This window comes from Monocercomonoides exilis (genome assembly GCF_001643675.1).
Source record: "Monocercomonoides exilis strain PA203 chromosome Unknown scaffold31-1199392, whole genome shotgun sequence".
NCBI lineage: Eukaryota > Preaxostyla > Oxymonadida > Polymastigidae > Monocercomonoides > Monocercomonoides exilis.
The window spans coordinates 201339-226407 of record NW_027150576.1 but is presented as its reverse complement, the minus strand read 5'-3'; the positions used below and the strand labels follow the sequence as shown (position 1 = coordinate 226407).

At 33.9% G+C, this 25069-nt stretch overlaps 6 protein-coding genes across 6 annotated transcripts; 2 read left to right on the top strand and 4 right to left on the bottom strand.

Annotated features, from left to right (window-relative positions):
* Nucleotides 1-3424: 3424 nt before the first annotated feature.
* MONOS_14586 (uncharacterized protein) lies at nt 3425-3798 on the top strand (the record flags this gene model as incomplete). Its single annotated transcript, XM_067867400.1, has 3 exons — nt 3425-3465; nt 3539-3692; nt 3757-3798. 3 exons carry the CDS (start codon nt 3425-3427, stop codon nt 3796-3798), a joined length of 237 nt encoding a protein of 78 aa, XP_067724845.1.
* Nucleotides 3799-3932: 134 nt separating this feature from the next.
* On the bottom strand, nt 3933-5880 carry MONOS_14587 (uncharacterized protein; the record flags this gene model as incomplete). The annotated part of the gene is made up of 2 exons (XM_067867401.1): nt 4117-5880; nt 3933-4037 (listed from the first exon to the last, which is right to left on the bottom strand). The coding sequence occupies exons 1-2, from the start codon at nt 5578-5580 to the stop codon at nt 3933-3935; spliced, it is 1569 nt and encodes a 522-aa protein (XP_067724844.1). The 5' UTR covers nt 5581-5880.
* A 269-nt stretch (nt 5881-6149) lies between these two features.
* Nucleotides 6150-6916, bottom strand: MONOS_14588 (putative 40S ribosomal protein S20-1; the record flags this gene model as incomplete). Its single annotated transcript, XM_067867402.1, has 3 exons — nt 6150-6550; nt 6632-6751; nt 6805-6916. 3 exons carry the CDS (start codon nt 6914-6916, stop codon nt 6381-6383), a joined length of 402 nt encoding a protein of 133 aa, XP_067724843.1. The 3' UTR covers nt 6150-6380.
* Nucleotides 6917-7103: 187 nt separating this feature from the next.
* On the top strand, nt 7104-8827 carry MONOS_14589 (putative S-adenosyl-L-methionine-dependent methyltransferases superfamily protein; the record flags this gene model as incomplete). The annotated part of the gene is made up of 8 exons (XM_067867403.1): nt 7104-7174; nt 7230-7352; nt 7397-7502; nt 7563-7623; nt 7692-7744; nt 7827-7983; nt 8118-8530; nt 8741-8827. The coding sequence occupies 8 exons, from the start codon at nt 7104-7106 to the stop codon at nt 8825-8827; spliced, it is 1071 nt and encodes a 356-aa protein (XP_067724842.1).
* Nucleotides 8828-8966: 139 nt separating this feature from the next.
* On the bottom strand, nt 8967-16413 carry MONOS_14590 (uncharacterized protein; the record flags this gene model as incomplete). Its single annotated transcript, XM_067867405.1, has 2 exons — nt 8967-16184; nt 16268-16413. The coding sequence occupies 2 exons, from the start codon at nt 16411-16413 to the stop codon at nt 9482-9484; spliced, it is 6849 nt and encodes a 2282-aa protein (XP_067724841.1). The 3' UTR covers nt 8967-9481.
* Nucleotides 16414-16840: 427 nt separating this feature from the next.
* MONOS_14591 (uncharacterized protein) lies at nt 16841-18631 on the bottom strand (the record flags this gene model as incomplete). The annotated part of the gene is made up of 1 exon (XM_067867406.1): nt 16841-18631. One exon carries the CDS (start codon nt 18629-18631, stop codon nt 16841-16843), a length of 1791 nt encoding a protein of 596 aa, XP_067724840.1.
* Nucleotides 18632-25069: the final 6438 nt, after the last annotated feature.

Sequence of the window (25069 nt, the reverse complement as noted above, 5' to 3'; positions counted from 1 at the left end):
CTTCCAAATGGTATTTTTATATCTTTTTCAACATCCGGAATCTGTTGAGTGAGGCAATAGCTTATGGTGCTGCAAAGATAGCTCTCATTCATTTTTCTTGTATATATTCTTTTGAAATTATTTTCTGTTTCAGCAGAGAAGATAAACCAAACCCATTCGCTTTCATTTTGAAGTCATTTGCTTTTATCAGTAATTTGGTTTTGCATCGCGTTCACTCTGTTTGATGTTTGATTATTGTTGTTTTTCAACCAGGCAATGTTATTTTCCTTTGTATCATGAATATAAATATCATGTCTTCCTCTCATGTACATATTATTGTTAAAAAAATCAGTAATACAGCTAAATTTCTTTGTCATAAGCATTAACATTCCGTGAAACGACACGTCCACCACACATAGAATATCTGTTGCAAAACAGACAATTTGAAACAATGACTTTATTTGAAGGGGTCCAATGAATAATTGCACCTCCGGCACCATTTGTTGAAGAATTGCATCGACAGTTATCATAAAAGGAATTCACAACGCACACTTTCTGTTTTTCTGTTTTTGTTTGATAAGAATATATAGCTCCTCCATCATCAGCTGAAGAACAATTATTAAATGAACAATCGTCAACAAATGGTTGAGTTTTAACATAATCGAACATTATTCCTCCACCTCCATGTGTAGAGGTTGTTAGCGCTGAGCATTGAACAAATGCAGTATGTTGTTCAACGCATTCTTCGATCTTAAAAATTTAAATCACTCCCCCTTTCGTCAAGTGAGCCTCGAGTCTTGTGAAAGAACAATTCTCAACAGGAAAAATAGCATTTTCATTGTCATGAATATGAAGGGCTCCTCCTTGTTGCGCTGTGTTGTCAGTCCATTCGCAGAATGAAAAGGATTAGTTTTCTGCTGTATCCTTAAGCTCCTTATTATGAAAATCATTCATTTCCCTCTATTGATTGAATTAAAACCAACTTTGATGATAAGAAATAAATTCGGTTTAAAAAAATCAAACATAATTTCTAAGGAAATTCAAGAATCCTTCAATAAAGTTGATATATCTGTGAAAAGCCTAAATGGCAGTGAAGACTATTCAATTGCTAAAAATATAAAAGCTTCAAAAAAAGTGAAAATACCAAAAACGTAAAATATTAAGTAAACAATTCTAAACTTTATTTATTTTGTTCGATAAAACCATTAATCCACTTACATTCAAGCGAAAGTTTGAAAATAAAAAGATTCTTTTTATTTGGAAAAGCGATAATTGAATAAACGTAAAATTAATTTGATCAATGAATGTAATTAAAACTGGAAATATCAAGATATTGGATATTAGGTGTTAAATGTATTCTTGCACTTATATTCATCTCGAATTAATGTATTTGACTTGTGGAAGTTGGAAATGGTAACAAAAACAAAATTATTATGGATTGGCTTTTTGATCAGTGGTGATTTTTCAAAAATTTTCACCCAAATGTTTATTTATTGAGTATGTTTTTCTTTTATATTAAGTTACTGTTTTCGATGATTAACACTTATATCCATTGATCCATTTTTCATTAAGAAAATTCAAAATGTTTACTTTAATCAGTTTCATATTTAACTTACGTTCTTTGAAACATTTTGTGAGAAAAGGATAGATTAATGTTGTCTTTTTGTGCGTGAAACAAAATTAAGAACGATTCTTTCTTTTTTTTTATATTGCAAAAATAACTTATCACCTCTTGAGCACATATGAAAAGTTTTATAATTATTCAAATTTCTTTTATTAAATCAATTGCATACAATTATATTCTGCAAAAACTTCAAAAAAGTAATTTTTCGAGTGAAATTGGCATTATTTTAAAGTAATTGACTGAAAGAAATACAAGTCACATATATTTGAATTTTGGAAAATACTAGGAAAAATTTACAGATGATTGAATTTTCGATGTTGAGTAATTTTTGGTGGAGTTTTGCCAGATTGAATTTTATTTGGAGAATTTTAAAAAAAGAATGCAAATGTGAGAAAAAAAAATTAATTTGACAGATTTTTAAGAATATCGATCATGTGATTTTTTATCATTCATATCGAAAGTGATAAAGATTCAAATGTTTTTATTTTTCATTTTTTCAATTCTGTGTATTTTATTCTTCATTAAAAATCATTATTCCAAATGATAAACAAGATATACAAGTCCAGAAAATAGTCGCCTCAATTTGTATTATACGTTTTTGAGTTTTTTAAAATGTTTTTTTGAAAATACTTTTCCAATCTGAGAATATTTGAAAAAAATTGTGTTATGGTTACAAATAATATATAAATTATTCTTTTAAGATCAAATCATTGAGTTGAAAAGTTAGCATCAAAAGATGGATTGAGACGGGATGAGAACATACTCAAGACTTACAAATTACATTATGAACTATCGTTTGACACAATAATTTGAAGTAACAGTAGAATTTTTAGACCAGGAAGAATAGTTGAATCAATGTATCCAATTTGCGTATAACGAACAAGTCCAGAGATGAAAAAGAAGCAAGAATGAAAGGAACAAGGAGAGAAGCATCGAAGATCATCTGATCTCAAATATTCGAAGAATCCGGAATTTGAACAAACATTCCCGCAAGCACGTTAAGAGACAATCTTTGTCATATTCGGAATGCGAATAGCTGAAAGAGGCCTATCAATTTGTTGAGATATTTGAAGAAGGAAGAGCCAAAAGCCTTCCGATTATTTGATCAAGTTTTTTTATTCCAGAAATGATGCATGAATGAGAATTGTACACAATAAATAAAAGAGAGTCGCAACATTTAAGAAGAAGATTAACAACTTCAAGGACATGAAGATGAACAGAAAAAAATTCTTCAAAGGCCTACAACATTTCTAAAGAAATCTCCTTTTTTTCAGAACACTCACAAAAGCACATCAAATGAAAGTCTTCCTTTTTCTTTTTCTGCTTATTCATTTGTATCAGCAGTGGATTTTCAATGTGCGAATGCAATGGAACTTATCAGACAGCACGATGAAGCAAGAAATGAACAGCCAAGTCATCTGAGGAATTCATTTTCATAGCGATGTGTAAAATTTCATTCTTTTTGAATGTTTTGTTGGAGGATAGTCGCAGATATTCGTTTTATAATAACTGATTTTGGAAAATTTGAATCGTTTTTCGCCTTTTACAAATGATTATGCTTTATTCATGTAGCTTTTGGCATTGTTTTGAAGATCTTGGAAAGAAAATATTTTTCTGATGTTTTTTATGATCGTTGCAGTTGAAAGTGTATATGACATAGTTTGAATCGACGTTTTTCAGGATTAGCAATTTTGTTATTTCCAAAATGGCCATTTTTGCAATTTAATAATGGAGAATTTTTTTAAATTGATTTATTGTGGAAAGGAATTCATCTTCAAGTTTATCTTCTTCAAGTTTTATCAGAGAATCAATTTTTGTTTTATGTTCAACGTTCAGCAGTTAGAATTTGGATCTATTATTAAGTATTTATATGCAATCGGATGTTTTATGTTTTTGAAAATTTTGAAGCGAGAATTTCGATTTCTGAACTTTAAGCAATTATCATATTTACTTATTTAATATAAGCAAATTCAGAGTTGGGAAGGCCAAAGCCAACAATCAAGAATGCGTTCGCTCTTACGAAAGCAGTCGAGACTTGAAGGTTGTGCATTCGTACTTGCAGCAGCAGCAGCAGCATATTTTGACTCAGGTGTGAAAATGACATTTTGAGAAATAAGGAAAGTGAACACCAATTTTTGAAAAACTATTTAAAGGAATTTCATGCAATTTTTCATTTCAACGAATCAGGGAAATAACAAGAGGTTTGATTTCTTTCAAGGAAGGTTAGTTTTTTTTTCTCACAAAACAAAATGAATATTTAACGAAAAAAGATTAAAAAATGAACTTTTTTGAAATAACAAAAATTAGAAATGAAATTTCTATTTTTCATTTAACCAACTTTACCATCGACTGAAGTGTGAGGTAATTGCATAGAATTCTGAAAACTCTTTGATTGCAAGTCCAACACATGCAGCACATAATCTCCATCGAGAATCTGAATGAAGACACAAATACACATACGAATTATTAGAAAGGAAAATAAATGTTGAAAAAAAAAGAGAAAAAAGTCACACCAAAAGAGTTTGCTCATCAGACATGATGAACAACGAGGCTGGCGGAGTAAGAGATTGCTTCAGAGATATTGGATACTTCGAGTAAGTGGCATTACTTGCAATGATTCCATCTCCTTCTCCTCCTTTAACATCATCACTGACAATATCAACTGCCTTTGAGACGTCTTTCTCTTTTTCACCAACTTTGCCCTTTTGGTGAACTTGAGGGACAAACTGTCTGATGTGAAGTGTATCTTGTGTGACACCAATGTGATACTCATTGTTTGCTGAAAGAAGAATAGAAAGAAATGTTCTTGTCCGTTTTTTGATCACTTTCATGATGGTGTGTGAGATGGATGCGCAATGAGGTGTGGAATGCAGTGGAATGGCTGGCAGCTGAGACAGATTAAAAGAAGGAGGAAGAGGATACGTCCAGTGAGATGCAAGCTTTTTGAAAGGAGATGGATGACTTGTGGGGCTGGGCAATGATGAAGATGGAGTTGTTGAGGAAGAAGCTATTTGAGGTGCTTCGGACAATACAAAAGAAGCAGATGGCGAAGGTGAAGAAGAAAAAGAAAAAGATGAAGAGGAGGAAGAAGAAGCAGATGATGAAGGTGAAGAAGACAATGGTTGAAATGTAGAAGCAGCTTTATCAGAAAAAAATACAGCCGATGCAGCTGCGAATGAAGTGTAGGCAGATTCGGAGGGAGGCGAGCGAGGCTCAGCAGGAGACAAAGGCGAAGAGAACTGGGGGAGGTTGGAAGCAGCAGACAAGTTCAGCGGCTGATAGGCAGAAAATTGACTGGAAGGATCGAATTTTTGGGGGCTGTGGCTGAATGAAAAAGACCGGGCAGAGGATGTTGGACGAGACAAAGAGAACTCTGAAGAAGGCGAAGAGCAAGAAGGAGGAGCGGGGCCTCGGATGCTTCCGAGAGATAAATGTCTGTTGAACAGGGGATAAAGATCTTGCTTTGGCAAAGCATTTGAATCCGGAGGGGCTAAATAATCCATGCATTTGGCTAATTCTTCTGAACTTATCTTGTTTTCTTTGCAGTCCACAACCGAATCAAGATTGAAAAACGAAGAATTAATTCCTTCTTCATCTACTGCGCACAGATTTGTCCCCATTGGTGATAGGGCTATCAGAATAAAAGGAAGCTTATTCACAAAAGTTGTCACGGAGATTGATAATGGAGAACAATCGAGATGAGAAACCAGAGAAGGAAGTCCAAAAGGAAAGCGTGCATCCATTGAAAAATTGCTGCCAAAATTCATCATCTTTGGTATATCTATAATAGCGTATGAATTTTGAGTATGATTCAGCGGAACGACAAGGCGATTCGATTGTGGGTTAAACTGATAAAGATTAAGATCATTCTCAATTGATTGAAAAGGTAAAAGCGTTGTATGAAGCAATTGAAGATTTGCCAATAAGTAGACATGAAGAGCTGGCGGTGTAATAACAATCAGGAGCTCTGCATTCATTGCAAAAAACAAAATATGCTGCTTAAAGTGAAGAACAGAAAAAGGTTTTGTCGATTTCTCCAAGAATAAATATAATTTTTCGCTTTTAATCCTTGCAAACGCTAGTATGTGAGTGATTGGAGAATAATCAATGCATTGTATCTCTTTCCTCGGATGAGCCTCAATTTCTGAAAGAATAACATTAAAAAAGGATGGAGAGAAGCAAACCGGTAAAAAGTTCAATGGTCAAATTGACATCATGCTCTTGACGAGTGTTTGAAATAGAAAACAGTTTTACAGAACATGCTTCATCCGTTAGAATCAAAAAATCTTTATCTCTAAAAGAATCACAAAATTTCGAAATAGCAGTGAAAATGTGAACATAAAAAAAATTAAGATTATACTTATTCCCTCTAATAAATTTTCTCCGCGGGGGCATTTGGAGAATGTCTAAAAAGCAAGAGAAAGCGCTCAATTACAATTATTACTATTTCAAAAATATTTTTTTGGGATAGATTATTGTGAAAAAAAGTGTTTCAAGTCAAATTTCCTTGAAAATAAGAAAATTAGAATGTTTCATCATAAAAAAATTAAAGGACTTTCATAATTGTTAATCATTGTCAAATGACAATCGACAGTTAAAAGTGAAAAAGTCTTTACAAAAAATCGTTCTCTTTAAAAGCAATTTTATTTTTTTTCCCCAAACGGTTCAATTACTCAGATTCAATTATTGAATGCTGAGAAACACGTTTGACAAGCAAGGGTGTTGAAACATGAATTGAAAAGATATAACATGAAAATTAAGATCATCCAAAATGCAATTATTCTTTCTTTAATTGCGTTTTTGGTTGAAATTTAATTAAAGCCACATCAACGTCAACACCCGGCTCGATATTAACATTGATAATTTGTTTCACGGTATCAACATTCGTGTATAATTCGATAACGCGCTTGTGAATCCTCATTTCAAAACGATCCCAAGTTTTTGAACCTATTTATAAAAAAAATATGATTAAGAATATAGGCGTCCAACGATTAATAACAAAAAATTATTTTAAAGAAGCTATCATGCCTTCTCCGCATGGAGTCTTTCTTGTGGTGATGCGAAGGACCTTTGTTGGCATTCTTACTGGACCTTTGACTTTTGGCTTTGAAGGATTGATTTTAGCGCGCTCCAATAAATCAGAAGCAACTAAAATTTTTTAAACATCAACAAAGAACAAAATATTAGTTTTTTTAAAATACCTTTTTCAAGGTGCTTGTGATTGCGTCCCGTTAGGGTAACACGAATTTTATTTACAGACTGTGCAGTCTTACGTTCAACTTTACCAATGCTTTTTGTTGGTTTCGTTTCCATCAATAATAAATAAACGAAGACTTTAAAGTCAAAATTATACGACAAAAACGAATATGCCAAAAAAAGAAAAAATTGCAATATATATATTATCCACAACTTATTTATGAAAAACTTGAGATTTTTTTGATTGATAAAACTTTTAATTTGAGATGGGTTGATCAATATTCTGTATTTTCTTTTTATTTAGATGGGGAGGGCATCTAAGGATAAGCGTGATGTGTTTTATCGAAAAGCAAAAGAAGAAGGCTACAGGGCCAGGTACGTTTATATGAGTTCTCGAACTTTTTCAATATGAATTTTATTTACAAATAAGATCCGCATTTAAACTTCTTCAAATTGATCATCAATTTAATATATTCGATGGAGTTAAGAACGTAGTTGATCTTTGTGCGGCTCCAGGAAGTTGGAGCCAAGTTTGCTCTCAAAAACTGAAAGAGTTTGAAATTTTTTATTATAAAAATTGGGAATGATTTCTTCCAGTGTGCCAGAAGCTCATATCGTTGCAATAGATCTAAATGAGATGCTGCCAATCCCAGGTGTAACTATCCTTAAAGGTGATATTACAAGTCCTCAAAAAATTCAAGAAGTTTGCTTTGAAAATTATAAATCGAAAAATCAGAATTTTTAATTTTTTTTTTAAAAATAGATTATAGACGCATGTGAAGGAAAACCCATTGATATTGTGTTGTCAGATGGGGCGCCAGATGGTTTCAGAAAATTTCGCTTCTTTTTCGAATCAATTAATTGTGCTTTTTTCATTAATTTCGTAATAAAGTAACTGGACTTCACGATATGGATGAATATCTTCAAGGACAACTGATCCTTGCTGTATGCATGTTTCTTATTTTTTGAAAGATATCATTAATTTCAATATTTTTTATTATTTCAAAAATTGAAATAAAAAATTCAGGCTTTAACTGTAACTACAAAACTGTTAAGGCCAGGGGGTAAATTTGTTGCAAAAATATTTCGAGGAAAAGATGTAGCATTTATGTACACCCAACTTCGAGTTTATTTTTGTGATGTTGTTGTTGCAAAACCACAATCATCAAGAAATTCCAGTATTGGTATGAGCATTACTCCTTTTTTTATTTTTAATGATTTAAATCTCAATTATGAATTTTTTCTTGTGGAAAACACAACTTGTTCGAAAAATTTTTAACTTCATTATTTTTATTGTTCAATGATGCAATTAACACAGAATCCTTTGTTGTGTGCCGAGGATTCCGCCAACCAGAAAGTTATTCACATCCACTACTCGAACCATTCACTCCCTCAGCTGACAAAAGAAGCTTAATTAAAGATGTGCGATCATCATCATCATCATCTGCAACACCATCTTCTTCATCTTCTCCTTCTGACTCAACCGAAATGAAAGATGGAAAGACAGATTCAAAAGACCTCAAAGAAGCAGCAGCAGAAGAAGAAGGGAAAGACAAACAAAAGAAGCAGGAAGAATCAGGAAAAGATGAGCACTCTAAAAGCGATGAAGCAAAAGAAGAGAAAGCTCCTTATCCAATTTGGCATCCACCTTCTCCTTCGATGCTTGTGCCTTTTGTGTCGTGTGGAGACTTGTCTGGATTTGACAGCGACCAAACATACCCATTGGATTTGGTGTGGCTTTTTGGGGCTTTGCTTTTAACTTTTTGGACTTGCTTATGTGGGATGATATCAAACATTGCTTAATTTAAAACCCATATTTTCATCAAATAACATTCGCTTTTGTCTCTTTTAATTATCCTTTTTTCCTTGCTTTTCCTCATTTTTTTAAATTCTCCACAATTTTGATGTATTTGCTTAACTCTTATAATATATCTCTTAAAGGAATGCTACAAACTTCTTGCTCCTGTTGCACCGCCAATCCACCCTCCCTACGAAAAAGCTCTCCAAGAAATACACAATTCATTGTAAACACTTCACTTTCACCATTTTTGTTTGTTAACATTCAATTTTTATTTTTGCTCAGTTTTTATTTCTTTGCAATGGCAAGAGAAAACAAAACATGAAGCAAAGAAAAAAGAAGAAAAAGGAAAAAAAAATCAAACAATTCTTTTTTTCGATAATTTTCTGTTTTATTTTATTTTTTTATTTTCTTTTGTGAATTGTTGAACTCAGTTGCAAAGATGAGAGTATTGATGACTTGCAACTTATAAATAAAAATGATTAAAGAATCCTTCAAAAGAATTAAACAAAGGAACAAAAAATTAATCATAAAACTATTAACTCCCATGAAAAAGCTTGGATAAAGAGAAATTAATGTCACATTTTTTCAGAGTGATAAAAAAGCATTCTCAGGTTATAAACATAAAACTTCAATAAATAGCAAAAGAAAATATCATGACCAAATTAAAAGAAAAAACATTTCTATAAAAATACATAATTACAAATGGAGTTACTAAACAGAAATATAAAAATTTGTTTATTATTCACAGCGATTACACAATGTTTATATTCACATTCCTTTCAAAAGATCAACGAACCAACAATGTTAAAGGTGATTGATATTACTTTATAAATATATGTAATTCAAAATCAAACTTTTTTCACATTATCTCCATTTAACTTTCAATCTCCTTTCCCCTTTTCTCTCCCTTCTTCTTTCAGCCTTTCTATCTCCTTTGCTACCGCCAGCTGCATATCTTCAGGCAGCTCCTTCACAACCTCCTCAATGCACTCCACGTAAAACCTTCTTTTCTCTTTGAGTGTTTTGACATTCCCTTCACACGAGGTTAAATACAGCGACGCGGTTGAAAAGAATTCAGGTGAAAGAGAAACAGGAGAGTCTGCTGAAATTACGCTGGGAAGCACAGAAAGAGGAACAGCCGACGGCAAAAAAGGAGAAGAAGGGTGGAAGCTGCCTGGCCGAAGAAGTGGCTGCAAGTTCGGATTTTCTGTTTTTAATGGAATCCATTCTGAAGATGGATCAGAGGAAGTGTGAGGGAGTAAGTGAGGAGATGAGGAATCGCTGGATTGATTCTTCTTTATTGTCTTCTTTTTCTTCTTTTTCATCTTCTTCTCCTCGTTCTCTTCCTTTCTTTTGCTGTTTTCTTCTTCAATTGTTATCAATTGCTGTGTTTGTGAAATCAAGTTGCGCAGAGAGAGATAAATGTCCATCACAGCCACTTCTATTTTCTTCTGTTTGGGTGCTGTCTGCTTTCCTTTCATTTCTTCAAATACATCTTTTTTATTCACATATTCATAATCATTCTTCTTTCCACCCTCTTCTTTCTCCTCTCTTTCTCTTTCCATCTTCTCTTCTCTTCTCTTCTCTCTTCTCTCTCTCTTCTCCTTCCTCCTTCTCCTGTGCTCCTTCAAACTCTTCAGCCAGCGCTGCTGATATTGTTGTGCATGAATAGCTACCTCCGCCTCGCCCATCGCAATTTGCGTGTTCACAAAAAACACTCCCAAAGGAGAAGATAAAAATTCTGAATACAATTTGACAAGGTCATCTGCTGATTTGCAAGGGAAATTAATGCGACTTTCTTGTTCGCGCACAAAAGAAAGGAAAGAAGCAGTGGAAAAAGGAGGGCGAGGAGAGGGAGGAGCAAAGGGATTTTTGGAGAAGAATAAAGTGGAAGTGGAAGAAGAAGAAGATGAGGAGGAGGATAAAGAAGAAGAAGAGGAGGAATAAGAGGATGATGATGATACGCTCGAAAATGATGACAATGAAGAATCAGAATCAGAAGAGAAAGACGAAGTGAAAGAAGAAGAATAAACATCATTTTCAGACGCAGACACATCGCTGTCATTTCTTTCAATTCTTTCAATTTTCTCTTTTTTCTCCTTTTTCTCGTTTTCTTCATTTTTCTTCTCAACTTTTTCCTTATTCAGTTTTGACAATCGTCTCATTCTGAAAAACGGAAACCTCATTTTCTTTGTCGGAGCAGTAAATTCTTCCTTTTTCTCAGCAGTCGAATCAGAAAGTGTGTTCTTCTGTGAAGAAACAGAATTTCTTTCATCTCTCAAATTTTGTGTCATTTTCATTGAATTTGTTTCTTTTATCGCTTTTGCTGCTTTTGTTTCAGTTTTATTTGAATCAGAAATTGAATTTTCTGGAAGCTGAGAGCAACTGCAGGAGCTCAGATAAGAATTAGAGCGAATGAGAGAAGAGAAAGAGGAGGATATTTTGATTGGCTGCTGAAGTGTCAGCAATCCATCTGGTTTGTTGTTTTGCTTGGAAATAGACAAGTTTCTGTCATTTTGTGCTTCTTCACTCATTTTTCTCTGTTTTCTGCGAGCAATCTTGCTCTCCCTCATTCTCTGCTTAATTTCCTTCTCCCTCTTCCTCGTCATCTTTCTCATCTGCCTCTCGTTTTCTCTCTCTTCGTTCCTCTTCCACTCTTCTTCTCTCTTCAGCGTCTGCTCCAACAGCTTCTGTCTATTGCGATGGATGAAAAACATCAGCGGAGCGAGGAAATCAGCTGTGAGCTTCGAAAAAGCGTCTCTGATCACATCACACACATCGCCCACTGTGATAAGAGGAGCTTCAGTCAGCTGATCAGCTGAAAGAAGCAAGCAATCAGAAGAGAAGGAAGGCTCTTCTTCGTTGTGGGTGATTGTCTTGAGGATGTCAAAGAGAGTGGATGAGTCAGATGGTGGGGATTTGGGGGTGATGGCCGCGTAATTATTGTCTTCTTCTTCTTTCTCTTGTTCTTCTTGCTCATCATCATCGTCATCTTCTTCTTCTGCTTCTTCTTTCTCTGTATTCACTTTTGCTTTCATAACATTATTATTATTATTATTATCATTTGTCCCATGTTTATTCTTATTATCAATAGATGACATTCCACCATTCATCTCGCCATTCTGCTTTGAATTCAATTCATTCATTAATTTTGGACTTGTTTGAGCAGAAAACGCACCACCATTGCCTTCTTCTTCCTTCCCATCAATTTTATCCCCCTTGCATTTCCCGTTCTTCTCCTCCTTCTCTTTGTGTGAATGAGTCATCATCTTATTCACCAGCACACTCCAACTGCCACAGTTCCATTCCTTCTGATAAGCAGCAGTCTGTTTGAGCGATCTTCTGATCAGCTCAGTGCATTTGCGTGTCAAAACCTTGTCTTCCGAAAGGAGAGGGCGGATGTGTGACACAATTCCCTGTTTCCAGGGCATCCCTGGGCGATGGAGAGAGAGATGCTGAGAGCGGAGCTGGTCTTTGGTGAGGGTGGAGGAGAAAGAGAGGGAGGAAGAGGAAGAGGAAGAGGAAAGAGAAGAGGAGGAGGAGGATAAGGAGGAAGAAGGCAATGAGGAAGAAGAGGATGAGGAAGAAGAAGAAGAGAAAGAGAAAGAAGGAGAATGTGGAACAGAAGAAGAAACGGAAGTTGAACTGGGACTGATTGCTGACATTTTCTTGAATGAAGGTGTTTTCATTAAGTCGATGCAATCTTTGTGGATATGAGAAGCCAACAAAGAAGAAGAAGGAACAAGATTTTGATGAGATTTGAGAAGAGAAGAAGAAGAAGAGGAGGAAGAGGAAGAAGAAATGGAAGAAGAAGAAGAAGAGAAAGAGGAAGAAGACAAACAAGAAGAAAACAAAGAAGCAGGGAATGTGTGGATGAGGTTGGATGGAGTTGCTTCGAGGAGAAGATGAAGAGGAGGAGGAGGAAGAAAAGGAGAGGAAGAGGAAGAAGAAGAGGAAGAAAATGAAGAAGATGAAAAAGGAATTGAAAAAGACGGAGCAGGAGAAGAGGAAGAGGAGGAAGAAGTGAAAGATGACAAAGAAGGGAAAGAAAACAATTTGGAGGAAGAAGGAGAAGAGGAAGGGGAAGAAGAAGAGATTATTCTGTGATGTGTTGATTGAACTGAAGAAGAAGAAGAAGAAGAAGAAGAAGAAGAAGAAATTGAAGGAGAAAGAGAAGGTGATAAAAGATGAGATTTCATCTGCTTTTGAGAAGAAGGAGAAGATGTTATGTTTTGTTTGATTGGAAGATAATTGGAAGAAGAGGAAGAGGAAGAGGAAGAAGAAGAACAAGAAGAAGGAAAAGAAGGAAGATAAGAAAGCAAAGAATTCAACGAAGAAGCAGAAGATGATGGTTTGATAGGTTGTTTAGAATAAAGAGAAGAGGAAGAGGAAGAGGAAGAAGAAGATAAAGAAGAAGAATGAGAAGGTGAATTTTCAGAGGCAAATGAAGAATAAGTTGGCAAATTCAAAGAATTGTTGTCAGTTGAAGCAAATGGAAGCATCTTTTCAGGAGAAGAAGGGAAATATTTTGGAGAAGATGAAGTTGGAAGAAGAATATTGGATGTTTTGGAAGGAGAAGAAGAAGGAGAAAAACTTTGCTGTTTGTTGCTGATCATAGCTGTCTCATAGATAGAAAGATCAGATGAGAAAGAAGAGTTTAATGAAGTTTTGAGTGTTTGTGAAGATGATTCAACTTCTTCATCCGAATTTATTAGAAGTTTATTGTTTGTCTCTTTATTTTCTTTGTTTTCTGTTCGATTTGAAAATTTTGTGTTTTCATTCCACAAGCAATCTTCTTTTCCTTCTTCAGCATCACATTTTCCTTTTGCTTTTATTTCTTCATATTCTTCCTCTTCTTTCTTCTTCTCCTCAATTTCTTTCTCTTCCTCATAATTCTTCAAACCTTCATTGTTTTCCTCCTTTCCTCCTTTCTCTTCTCCTTCTCCTTCTTCTTTCTCTTCTTTTTCTCCTTCTTCATTTCCCTTTCCCTCTAAAAACATCCCATTCGATAGAGAATCATCCATTTGGCCTGAAATTAACACAACTTCTGCTTCTGAATGGCTCCTCCGCGAAAAAGAAGCAGAAGAAAAATTCGATTCATTCGAAAAACGTCGAAGAGAAGGAGAAAAAGAAGAAGAAAAAGAAGAGGAAATGGACTGAGAATAAGAAAGAATGGAAGAAGAATTAGGTATTTCTCTTTCTCTTTCTCCTTCTTCTCTTCTTCCTCCTCCTTCTCTTTCTCCTCTTTCTCCTCTTTCTTCTCTTTCTCCTCCTCTTAATGCTCCTTCATCTTCTTCGTCTGCCACCCAAATTGGAGTGTTTTGTGTGTGTGTTGGAGAAGAAGGAAGAAGAGTTGGAGAGAAAATGGCAGAAGAAGAGGAAAAGGGATCAGAATTGAAAGAAGAAGAAGAAGAAGAGGAGGAGGAAGAGGAGGAAGAGGAGGAGGAGGAAGAAGAAGGAAGAGAAAGTTTAGAAGGAGAGAATGTGGAGGAAGAAGATGATGAATAAGGAGGAGGTAAAGGAGATGTTGAAGAAGAAGAAGAAGAAGAAGATAACGATGATGATGATGAACACAATGAAGAGGAAGAATAAGAGGAAACAGAAGATAAAGAAGAAGACAAAGAAGAAGAGGAAGGATGAGGTTGAATCATCTGGAGAAAGGGAGGGGTGTTTGTCTGTTTGTATTCGATGTTTGTTGGCAGACGCTGCCAATTGCCCACAAAAAGAAAGGAATATTTCTCGTTTTGTGAAGAGAGGGAGGAGGAAGGAAGATACGGATGAAGGAGAGGAGAAGAAGAGGAAGAGGAGGAAGAAGAGGAAGAAGAAGAATTTGAAGAAGAATATGTGGAGGCTGAAGAAGAAGAAGAAGAAGTAGCAGTAGTAGTTGAGGAGGAGGAGGAAGAAGACAGAGAAGACAGAGAAGAAGACAACGATGAAAGAGAAGGACTTGAAGAAATCGACAATGCTGGTGAAGAAGAAGAAGAAGAAACATTTTGTGCTATTTGTTTGCTGTCTGCAACAGTTTTGTTGTAGTTTTGTATCATTTGCAGAATGAGAGGCGAAGTAAAGCCAAACAAATTTGGATATTTCACTTCTTTTCTGTCTCTCTGCTCAGCTAGCGATTTGTGCTTGGCTAATTTCTTGGCTTTTGAATGGCTTTGAGATTTATTGAATTCCGTGCTATTGTTCAAAGAGGAATTTGTATCTGAAATTGACAAGTTGATATCATCTGTTTCATTCATGTTGGTTTCTTCTCCTTCTTTTCCTTTGTCTTGTTCATCATCATCATCATCATCATCTTCTTCTTCTTCTTCCTCCTCTTCTTCCTCTTCCTCCTCCTCTCTCCCATTCAGCAGATCCACCGAGTAATACATCGCCCATGGCAATGCATAATGCACAGGCGCAATGAGTGTGACCATTGCAACGACTGCTCTGGCAGACAGCAGCGGCGACGAAGAACACACGCCGAGTGGCTGCCCAGTCACTGCCAGCTGCCACAAGAACCGCAGCGAAGTCAGAAATGGCACGAGGGAAGAGAGCGAGTTGAGCGGGGTGATTGTTGTTGACTGCGACACATCGGCTGGTTTGCGCAGCGGAAGCGAGACAGAACACAGCAGATCGGCAAACGACGGGTGCAGAAAAGACAAGCTGATGGAGCTGTCAAAGTCCCGCCGGAGAACAGAAAACAGAGGAAGAGGCGATGGCTCATCTGTGAGCGGAGGAGAATCACTGTCATTAGATGCACAAGGCAATTCGTTCATTTCTTTCTGACTTTCAATGTGGTTATCTGTCTTTATTTGAACGGCGTTTTGACTGTCACATGAAACCATAGGCGATGAATCCTGTTCCTGTTGCGTGTTGTTGTGTTCTTTGTCCAACTGAACGGAAGTCAATTTTGCCTTTTCAGTTTCACAGAGAAAGTCACATTTTGAGTTGCATCGAGGCAAATAAGCAGAAATGCATTCGCACTTCATCTCAGTGCTTGCTGGCCGATGAGTCAAAGAAACAGAATTTGATGAAGTTGTCATGCCATTTCTTCTTTTTGTTGGTGTCATTGATATTAATTGTGAATTCATGTTCGATGAACATTCCAAAGATTGAGTTGCTTTTTTTGATATTTTCCCAATTTCCTGGTCCTTCTCCCCAGATTCTAGTTTGCCCATTGGATGATAAAATTCTGAAAAAGATACAGGAAATAAAGGTGCTCTCATAGGAATACAACTGTACAAATTTATTCCAAGAAGCTCAACAGAAATTGACTTTCCAGCGCACGGAAATGGCCACATGCAAATTTCATCAAATAAAAGTTCCCCTATTGGTTTACGCATGTTGTGAAATATTGGACCCGAAATCCGAGCCATTTCTTCCATTAAATCAAATAAAGGAAGATGAGAAATAAACACCAGAGCTGCTTGGTAAAAACCACGCCTATTCATCTCATCTGGTTCTTGACGAAATAAAGAAGTACAGTACAGAGTGACATTCTGTGGCCCATCTTCAAAAACTGCAGTCGATTCAACCGTGAAATGAATAATGTGATCCCTCAAGCACACACACGAAGATTCTGGAACTGCAAGTGAAGATCTTTTAAACAGATGTTACGGCGATATATTTCAAACGTCAATTAACAATTAAAATCGAAAATTTCTCAGAAAAACACATCACACATTTGTTGTGCCTCCCGCTTCGAAAGACGCTTTCCAAAGGTCCATCCAATCGATTGCCCTACGTCCAAATCAAAGTATACAGAGCAAACACTTCTAATCCAATTCAATGCTCTTTTTTGAGTTTGAATTAGAAGTTTCTTTTTCATTTTTACCCCTTAACATTTTCCAAAATCATTAGATTCTTTTTAAATGTTTCAAGTTGATTTTTATCAACACTGAAATCTTCATTTTTGACTTCTTTCGAATTGTTTCCTCATTCTTTCATTTTTGATAGATTAAAAAAAAATTCTGATTCACAAACATTATTTTCAAGACCGCAACTTTAAAAGAAAAAAATGAGTTGATTCAAATTGAAGAATTTCATCCTCAACAAATCTGATGTGAAGATACACAATAAATTCAAAAGCAAAAAAAAAAAAAAAAAAGTTAAATCCAATAATTTTTCAAAAGAATAAACAAAAAAAAGTCATTTGGGAAATCATGAATATATTCAAACAAAATAAGAAATCCATTTAAATGGTATTAACAATTATTTCCCTTTTAGAAAAGAAATCTCGAATGAACTTATTCTGTTTAATTCACAACTCTCACAAAATATTCATTAAAATCTCTTCCCTTAGCTCTATATACACCCTCGGCTTTCACCTTTTCAACCTCGTCTATCAATAATCCAACACACTCTGTTTCTGTATAGTTGGAGCGAATTAACATCGCTTTTAGCTTCAGCAGATTCAAAAATTCAAACTCACCTGATGAAACCTGTTTCCAGAACTCAACTTCGTTCTCTATGCTATCGCATTTTTTACGCATTTCATTTGCGTCAATCATGCACATGCATCCTTTTGTGAATTCTTCAATGTGTCGTGGCGACAAATTCAACTCTGGGAACTTTCTTTTAATTTGATTTGCATCAGATTGAGAAATAACTTCTTTGCTTGTACCAACTTCCTTTTTGTCTGTTGACAATCCAAGAACATTCCATAAATAACTTTGCACACTTTGGGGAATCATAGAAATTAATTCGTTCATTTTGTCAATTCCCCATTCCACACACAAAAAGCCGAACTTTAACACGGAACCTATAAGATCAATTCTGCTTAAGGTTGATTTCTTGAAGTATTCTTTTGCTTTTGTTTCCATTTTTCCAGCATCCGCATTCAATTTTTTTTGATCATTCTGAAGATTTTTTATAATTGTTTCTTTGGATTCTTCACTCAATTTTCTTTTCATTTCTTCGAGATCTTTTTCTGAAAAATCTTCAATGTTGCATTTTCCTGCAAGATTTTGAGCTTTGATATAAATATGGTCTTTGATGGATCGCATGTAAATGGGAACAAATTCTTTTTCAACGAAAAACATTTTGCGTGATGGTCCGTCAACAATTAGTTTGCATCGACTAATGTTCACACCAAGAATTGGTTCTGTCTCTGATGCAAACTTGAATTTGTATTCAAGCGCGCATTTGTTCAGGAATTTTCGCAGCTGGCTCATTGCAGTTAGCTCCTCCAAAGAATTATCTTGAAAGCATCTTTCAAATGCTTCCAAAATGACATTAGCTCTGCCTGTCATCAGGAAAAACTCTTCTTTGCTCTTTAAAGAAACACAAGATTTCATGTCACTTTCAGCACTTCTGAGGCGTTCACACAAAGATTCCATCTTCTTAATTGTCGAAAATTTTCCAAATTCTTCCGAATTCACAAAGTCATTGAACCTTCGCAATTCACCGCTCCTGACACTTTCTATTTTCACTTTATTCGATTCCTTTTCAAAATAGACAATGCACATTCCGCTCTCCTTTCCGCAGTCACATCCATAACTTTCCATCGCTCCGTTTAAAAGTGAAATTGATCCTGCTAAATTCATGGATTGATCAATAACAGGCTGATATCTCCTTTCCAGCGCTTCGTAATTTTTCCTCAGTTTTGTATTTTCATAAATAGCATGGAAGCGAACAAATGGAACAAACAACTCTTTTATTTTCCATTCTGGAATGATATTGTGATAGTCCTTTCTTTTTTCAAATTCATATGCTTCATAAGGATAATCATATTTCTGTTCGGATTTATCTCTTAATTGTTTTTCATAAGCATTTTTCAAGCTTTTTTCTGCTCCCAAGCATTCAATATTTCTGTTGAGTAGTTTTTGCAAAAATTTTTTCAATGGCAAAAGTGAATCGTTGAGTCCTATAAAGCATTCTTTGTCCTTATGGATAGTATCAACACAAGGGACATATTCATCTGATGTAATATATAAGGGTTCACTTGCCTCAATTTTGCTTTCTCTATCTGACGTTGAAGAGGGTCTTTTGCATTCCAAGGAAAGCCTTTGCAATTTTATGATGTCTTCTGGGTATTCATTAATCATTTTGATTTTTGTAATATCATTTGCGATCACTTTCAATTGAGCCAAATAGTAATTCATTTTGGAACAATCTTGAGTATTTGAAATTTTGTTGCTTGCAAATTCAATAAAGTGGTTAAAATCCAACAATAACTTTTCGGTGACAATTCCCCTTCTTAAATCATTTTTTATGGAATCCACTTCTCTTATTATCTGATTTTGATCATTTTGCGCCAGCAATGAAAATGTTTTTTGCATGTTAAAAATAGTATCGTCTCGAAGTTTGCAAGATATGCACAGATTTAATACGTTCGATTCTGAAAAATTTTGCTCTGCTTTCATCTGAAAACTAAAAATATATGTTACCATATTAGATAACTTAACGCCCATTATTAAATTAATATTGATTCCCTTAATTTTTGTCGATGTTCATTGCACTTTTAATGATTTCTCGATTTTAATCTTGAAATAAAAATGATACGGAAAATTTGTTAAAATTTTATGATAAACATTCCACAATAAAATTTTCATAATTATTTCTATTCAAGAGTAGAAATTTTCAAAACTTTTACAAAAGAATGACAGAAAAGTCAATCATGAATAAAATTTTCGAGAATTTATTTCAAAATAATTCGTTAGAAAGGCAATTTTTTTTCTTTAATTCATATGGAACTTTATTAGGAATTTATTATGATATGAGAACCGTTAAATGAAGGATGGCAATGAAATACAAAAAGATGTGAAAGCAACTTTTCCACCATTCTTTATTTATTTCTTTTTTGAATTCTTTTTGAATATCTTCTCAATCAATTCTCAATGATTTAAAAAGATATGTGTAGTGTTTGAAGCATTTGAGTTTGCAAAAATTCACCATTTCACCATTGTTCTTCTTTTCACTGGCATTTTCATAATTCTTTTATATTCCATTCAATCAATTACACAGATATTCCTTAATGCACCATGTCTGTATTCCTTTGTTCCTATCAAATCATTGTTTTTCTTGCACAGCCTTCGCAAGAGGAAAGAGAAGAGGAAGAGTGAGATGAAGAAAATGACAACAAATGAATTGAATGAGATGATTGGTAGATAAAAATTTGGATAAATGTTCCAATTAACTAAAGATAAGCTCAGAAAAATTAGACTTTCTTTATTTCTTCTATTTTTCTAATGTTCTTCCTGCAGCGTACCCTCCAAATACAACATTTATTCTCCATTATCCTCATACGCCGTGTTCACTCTCATAAAATTTTCGTCCATCTTTAAATAATTTCATTTTCCTGTTACGTCTCAAAAATTGTCTTTCCTCAAAAATGATTCCTCACCAAAGCCTGATTCTATGCATCTTCAAAATGTATTGAATATCATCTGTCCGTATTTTTCTTCCCCACTTTTCTTTTTCAAATCCATCAAATCCTTCGCTCTTTCATCATTCTTTAAAAAAAAATCACTCCAAAAAAAAAAAAAAATCAACAAACCTTCAAAGCATTTTTTTATGCAATTTTCTGTTTTTTATTCAGTTGGTATCTGTTTTCTTCAATTCAATTTCATTATTTCTTCCTTTTTCAAGTGTTTCATCATCTGATTCCCCAATCATCCTTCACATCAGTTGTTTCTTTATCAAATGCAGCGATTTCTAACTCTTCTGAAAAATGTGAAATTCATGTACTCAGCTCAATTCCTCCATCATCACTGCTAAATGAAAGCATATCGGAACTCTCAATTTTGTACAAAAAAATAGTGAAAGTCATTTATGTTATATATTGTAACAATATGGGTGATTGTTTTTGAAATCATAACTTTTTTCTGTGTGTTGATAATTCAAAGATTGTTTGTAATTGGGAAGAGATTTTGAATTCAAATGCAAAAACAATCACAACTGTTTCAAAAGCAAATGTTTTTGTTGAAATAAAGATGAAGATAACTTAAACACACCATTTCACTTTTTTTGTGTTCATTTATTAAGATTCAAGTGAAATTTTTTAACCGAAAATTATAAATAAAAATATATGATTTCCAAATAATTACCCATATGCAAATTTTCAGTTATCGGAAAGTCTTTTTTCAGAAGTTTAAAAAAATATGGAAAAGTCATTCAAATCATAATCTATGGTTTATGATCAAAAGAGATTTATGGCAAGATCTGAAGAGGAAAAAAATAGTCAAACAGTATTTCGATTGAATCCGATTTTCCTTTGAAAAAGAAGAAACGTGGAATTGGGTTTTCCAACGTTATTAATAGTTCGCTGATAATAATTGCACTATAAGCAAAAGCAAAAGGAGAATCAGGGAGGAAACAGAAGGATGCAAGTATCTTTGGTGTCAAACTTGCCGAAAAAAATCCTCAATATTTAAAAATTCCGTATTTACAAAAATGAAACTTCCGATAAATATTATAATGCAGATTCAATTGTACTGTTTGATTGGAATTGGATTGAAACAAATTCATTTTATGACGGGTGTTTCATAACCAACTGTTGGTTATTGAACAAGCTGTGAAAGAGTTGTGTGTACACAAATTTGGAACGAAACGATGCAGAAATTAGGAGGACCAGGAAAATGCGTCAAAATTGATGAGGCTGTTTGGAGGAGAAGGAAATATGGAAGAGGAAGAAAGAAGGATTTGCTGTGGATTTTCGGAGAAGTTGAAAGGAAGGAAGGAGGAGGAGTTGGAACAAATTTTGTCATCATCATGCCAGACAGGAAAAAAGAAACATTGATCCCTATTATTAAAGAAAGGAAATTAACAGTCACAACAATAATTAGTGATGAATGGAAAAGCTACAATTGTCTGAAAGATATTGGCTGTGAACCTATTTCAGTCTGTCATAAAAGGAACTTCAAAGATCCAGAAACAGGTGCATGTTCCAATACCGTTGCAGGGTTGTGGAGTTGTTTAAGAGGGTTTTTTTTCCAAAACACTGAGTTTGAAAAAATATTCATTGCTGATTGCTTATCCATGTGGCATGTTAAAAGGAATCTTATACCATGTTTTGTTGATATTTTTCAAAAAAATGATACATTATATTCCTGAAGAAAAACTTATTATTGTGGATGAAGAAATTGTTCTTTCTAAAAAATGAAGATATTCCTTATGCTGAACACATTCTGCATAATTTTTATGATGCTGAAAATGAAGAAGATTCAAAAAGCATTGATGACAGAGAGGATGCTTCAAATAATTCTGATGAATAAACAAAAATCTTCATTTGATCAGTTCGAATGAATATCTATTGATTTTTCATTTTTTGAAACAATTTCCGACAACTTTTTCAATATTTCAACACCTTATTAACACGAAAGTTATCAATAGAAACAAAAATAATCTCAATTTGAAAGTTCCGATATTCTTTTAATTTGCCCTCATCATTGAAAAACATCCTGTTTTTCGTCAGAAAATATCATTTCCAATTCCCTTTCCAATCCCTTCACACTGGGCACTTTCCATATGAGTCTGCTGTCCCAAATGGTTGAAGGAAATTTCGTTGCAAATTAACTTGAGCGACGTGTGGTAAGTTTTGTTGTCACGTCCGTCAGTGAATTAAGTTCACGTCAGTGGGTTTTTTTGTGCGTGTGTGTGTGTGTGTGTGTGTGTGTGTGTGTGTGTGTATGTGTGTGTATGTATATGTGCGTGATAGGACTTATTTTTTCAAAGTGATTTATTGAAAATTAATAACAGAGTTTATGTTTGTTTTTTCTTGGTTCACAAAGTTTATCAGTTGATCACAAAATCCTCTTATGAATTCATATATAAAATGAAACTTGATTTTGCTTTGAAATGCGTTTAAAGATTACACATCCTCAAAAGAGTGAATGGACAATGATATTTTCACAAATAATTTGGGTTTTTGTTGCTCGAATATTTCTTCCATCAGCAACAAAGCTATTTCAATATGAATGACAAAATGTGACGTTATTGGAGTATTGTAATTTTTCGAAACTCAGGCAAAGATTGCGACTTGAAAAATTCAAAGGATTGCAAACACATTTGAATTTGAATTTTAATCATATCGTTTGTATTTGAAGAAATGTTTTTTAAATAAAAAGGCTGCAATGAGAAAGAGCAGAAATAGAAAATTTAATAACGAATGAACATATGGGGGAAAATACTGACTTACAAGCTTTTTATGCACAAAGCAAGAAAAAATTGTTTCGCTCATAACTTTATATCGCTTTCTCAGATTTCAAAATTAATTTGATTTTCATTACTGCATACAAACATCATTGATGTGATAACAAAATGTTTTGTGACCTCACATGAATTTCAAAAAATACACACATTTATTTCAAATTTTTTATTCACTAAAAGTCAATAAAAAGTGCATTATTTTTCTTTGAAAAAGCTTGAAGTCTCATATTTTCCCCCATATGTATGAGATGAACAAAGATAATATTTTTTCAGTTTTATCTGGGCCTATTCAACAATTCGAACAAAATGATTGAAGAAAAAAAATTGATTTTTGAATAACTTTGCTCTTGTTGAAGTGTATTTAACACTTCATAGTTCTTTTGGATTCATGGAGTTAAAGCTTTTTAAGTTCTGTGTTGTGCAGAAGATTTAAAAAGATGATTGAGGAAAAAGAAAAAAATACGAAGAAAAGAACGAAAAGTTTGTTATTGATGAATGTGAGTGGAGGCTGATTCTGAATGAATGTCTTATATCAAATGAGTTGATTTCATTTATAGTAACTTGTCATCTGAAATGTGCATTGAACAAGGAGGAAAAAGAAAAAATTCAGAAAGAAGTGGAAGAGGTTTATTAGCTTTCAGTTGTATCTGTGAAATTAATGTGTGAGCATTTCTATTTTTTTTTTTTGATTTTTTTGATTTTTTTTGATTTTTTATTAAAAAGGACCAAAAGAACTGTATATGAGTGAACTCCAAGAACTCATCAAATATCATATAAGGCATTGAAATTTCACTCGTCTCGCATAACCGTCGGTTTTGGAGTTTTTGATCAGCAGATAAATCAAAGATAAAAGTGTGGAAGATGATATTGTGGACGAGCTGCATTCCGGAAGAGAAGCAACAAGAGAATTGAAAGAGCTGGCAAATTCTGTGGATTAAAAGAGGGAGAAAGAAGAAGAGGAAAATGAAAGAAAACAAAAAAAGTTTTTTTTGATGAAATGTTTCAGTTTTTTCACACTCTTCTCAACACATGCGAATTTTGAAATCAAGAATTGATAGTACTTATTAACAACATTGTGAGTACTATTTGAGCATCGAGAAAAAATCACGAAGAAATTGGAAATGAATGCATAAATGCCTTAGTAAGTGCAGCAGGGAATAGAGCTGTTTTTGTTGAAGAATTATTGAAAGGAAAAACGATAGATGCTGTATTGAAGGAGATTCAGAGACCAACGCTGAATAACGGAATAATAAATGGAAGCTTGAGTCTTTTTTGAATGTTTCATGAAAATTGGAAAAAAAGACTGATGATGATGAAATGGAAGAAGAGGAATAAAAGGAACAGGAGGAGAAGAAGAAGAATGAAGCGAACAAAGACGAAATGGAAGAAGAAGAAATAAAACGAAAAAAGTTGAAAAGGAAAGTGTTTTCTGTAATGGAAAAAAAGGATTTGAAGATTTAATTGTTTGTTTGCAAAAAGTATTTGATTTTCTCAATGATGTAATTATCAACGAATGGTGAATTATCATTCGATAATTTTTTTTATTTCATGAAAGCTTAAACGTCGAAAATTCATTTTTTTTCGTCATCTCGCATTAATTGAAAACAGTGAGTGAAAAATAAGTCATATGTTTTTCATGTCTTCAAAATAGAACAAAAAAATTTTAAATACAAATAGAAGATTTTTTGACGATTCAAAAAGAGGAGTTAGAGGTTGATTCATTTGAAATATGATTAATGATGTGTTTTCTTTTTCGACTGCCCCTTCACTTTTGTATATGAACTTCTGACTGTCAATTGTTTCAGGGCGCATCAAAATATTCACATCAAAAGTATTGCATTAATTTTTGTTCATTCGCAGAATTCATCTGCTTTCAGAGTTGGTGAATGTTTAGTATTGAAGAAATGATTCTGAATGAGGAAAATCATTTTTGAGCTCCATCTTTAAATTCAATTTTTACTTTCAGTTTTGATCATGCTTCCAGTTTAAATCACAGCTGCTCCAAGTGCCACTCATTTGAATTAGTTGAGTGGGAAGAATGTTGTTCTTTTATTGAAGGGAAAAAATGATATGTGGATGATGAATGCTTTATCTGATAAAACTGTAATTTTCATTCCAGTCAAAAACAGATATAGTCACATCGAATATAACCGACATCGTTTATTGTTTCATTTTTCGATGCACCGACATTTTTAGCCTATTTTTTCATTCATTTTCAATCGCATATAATCACAGGGCTTAAAATATATAATCACATTTTTATTATTATGGGTGATTTTTTCAATGATTAATCGATTTTTTGATCAAAAATTGAAATTTTTGATTTTTCAAAATTA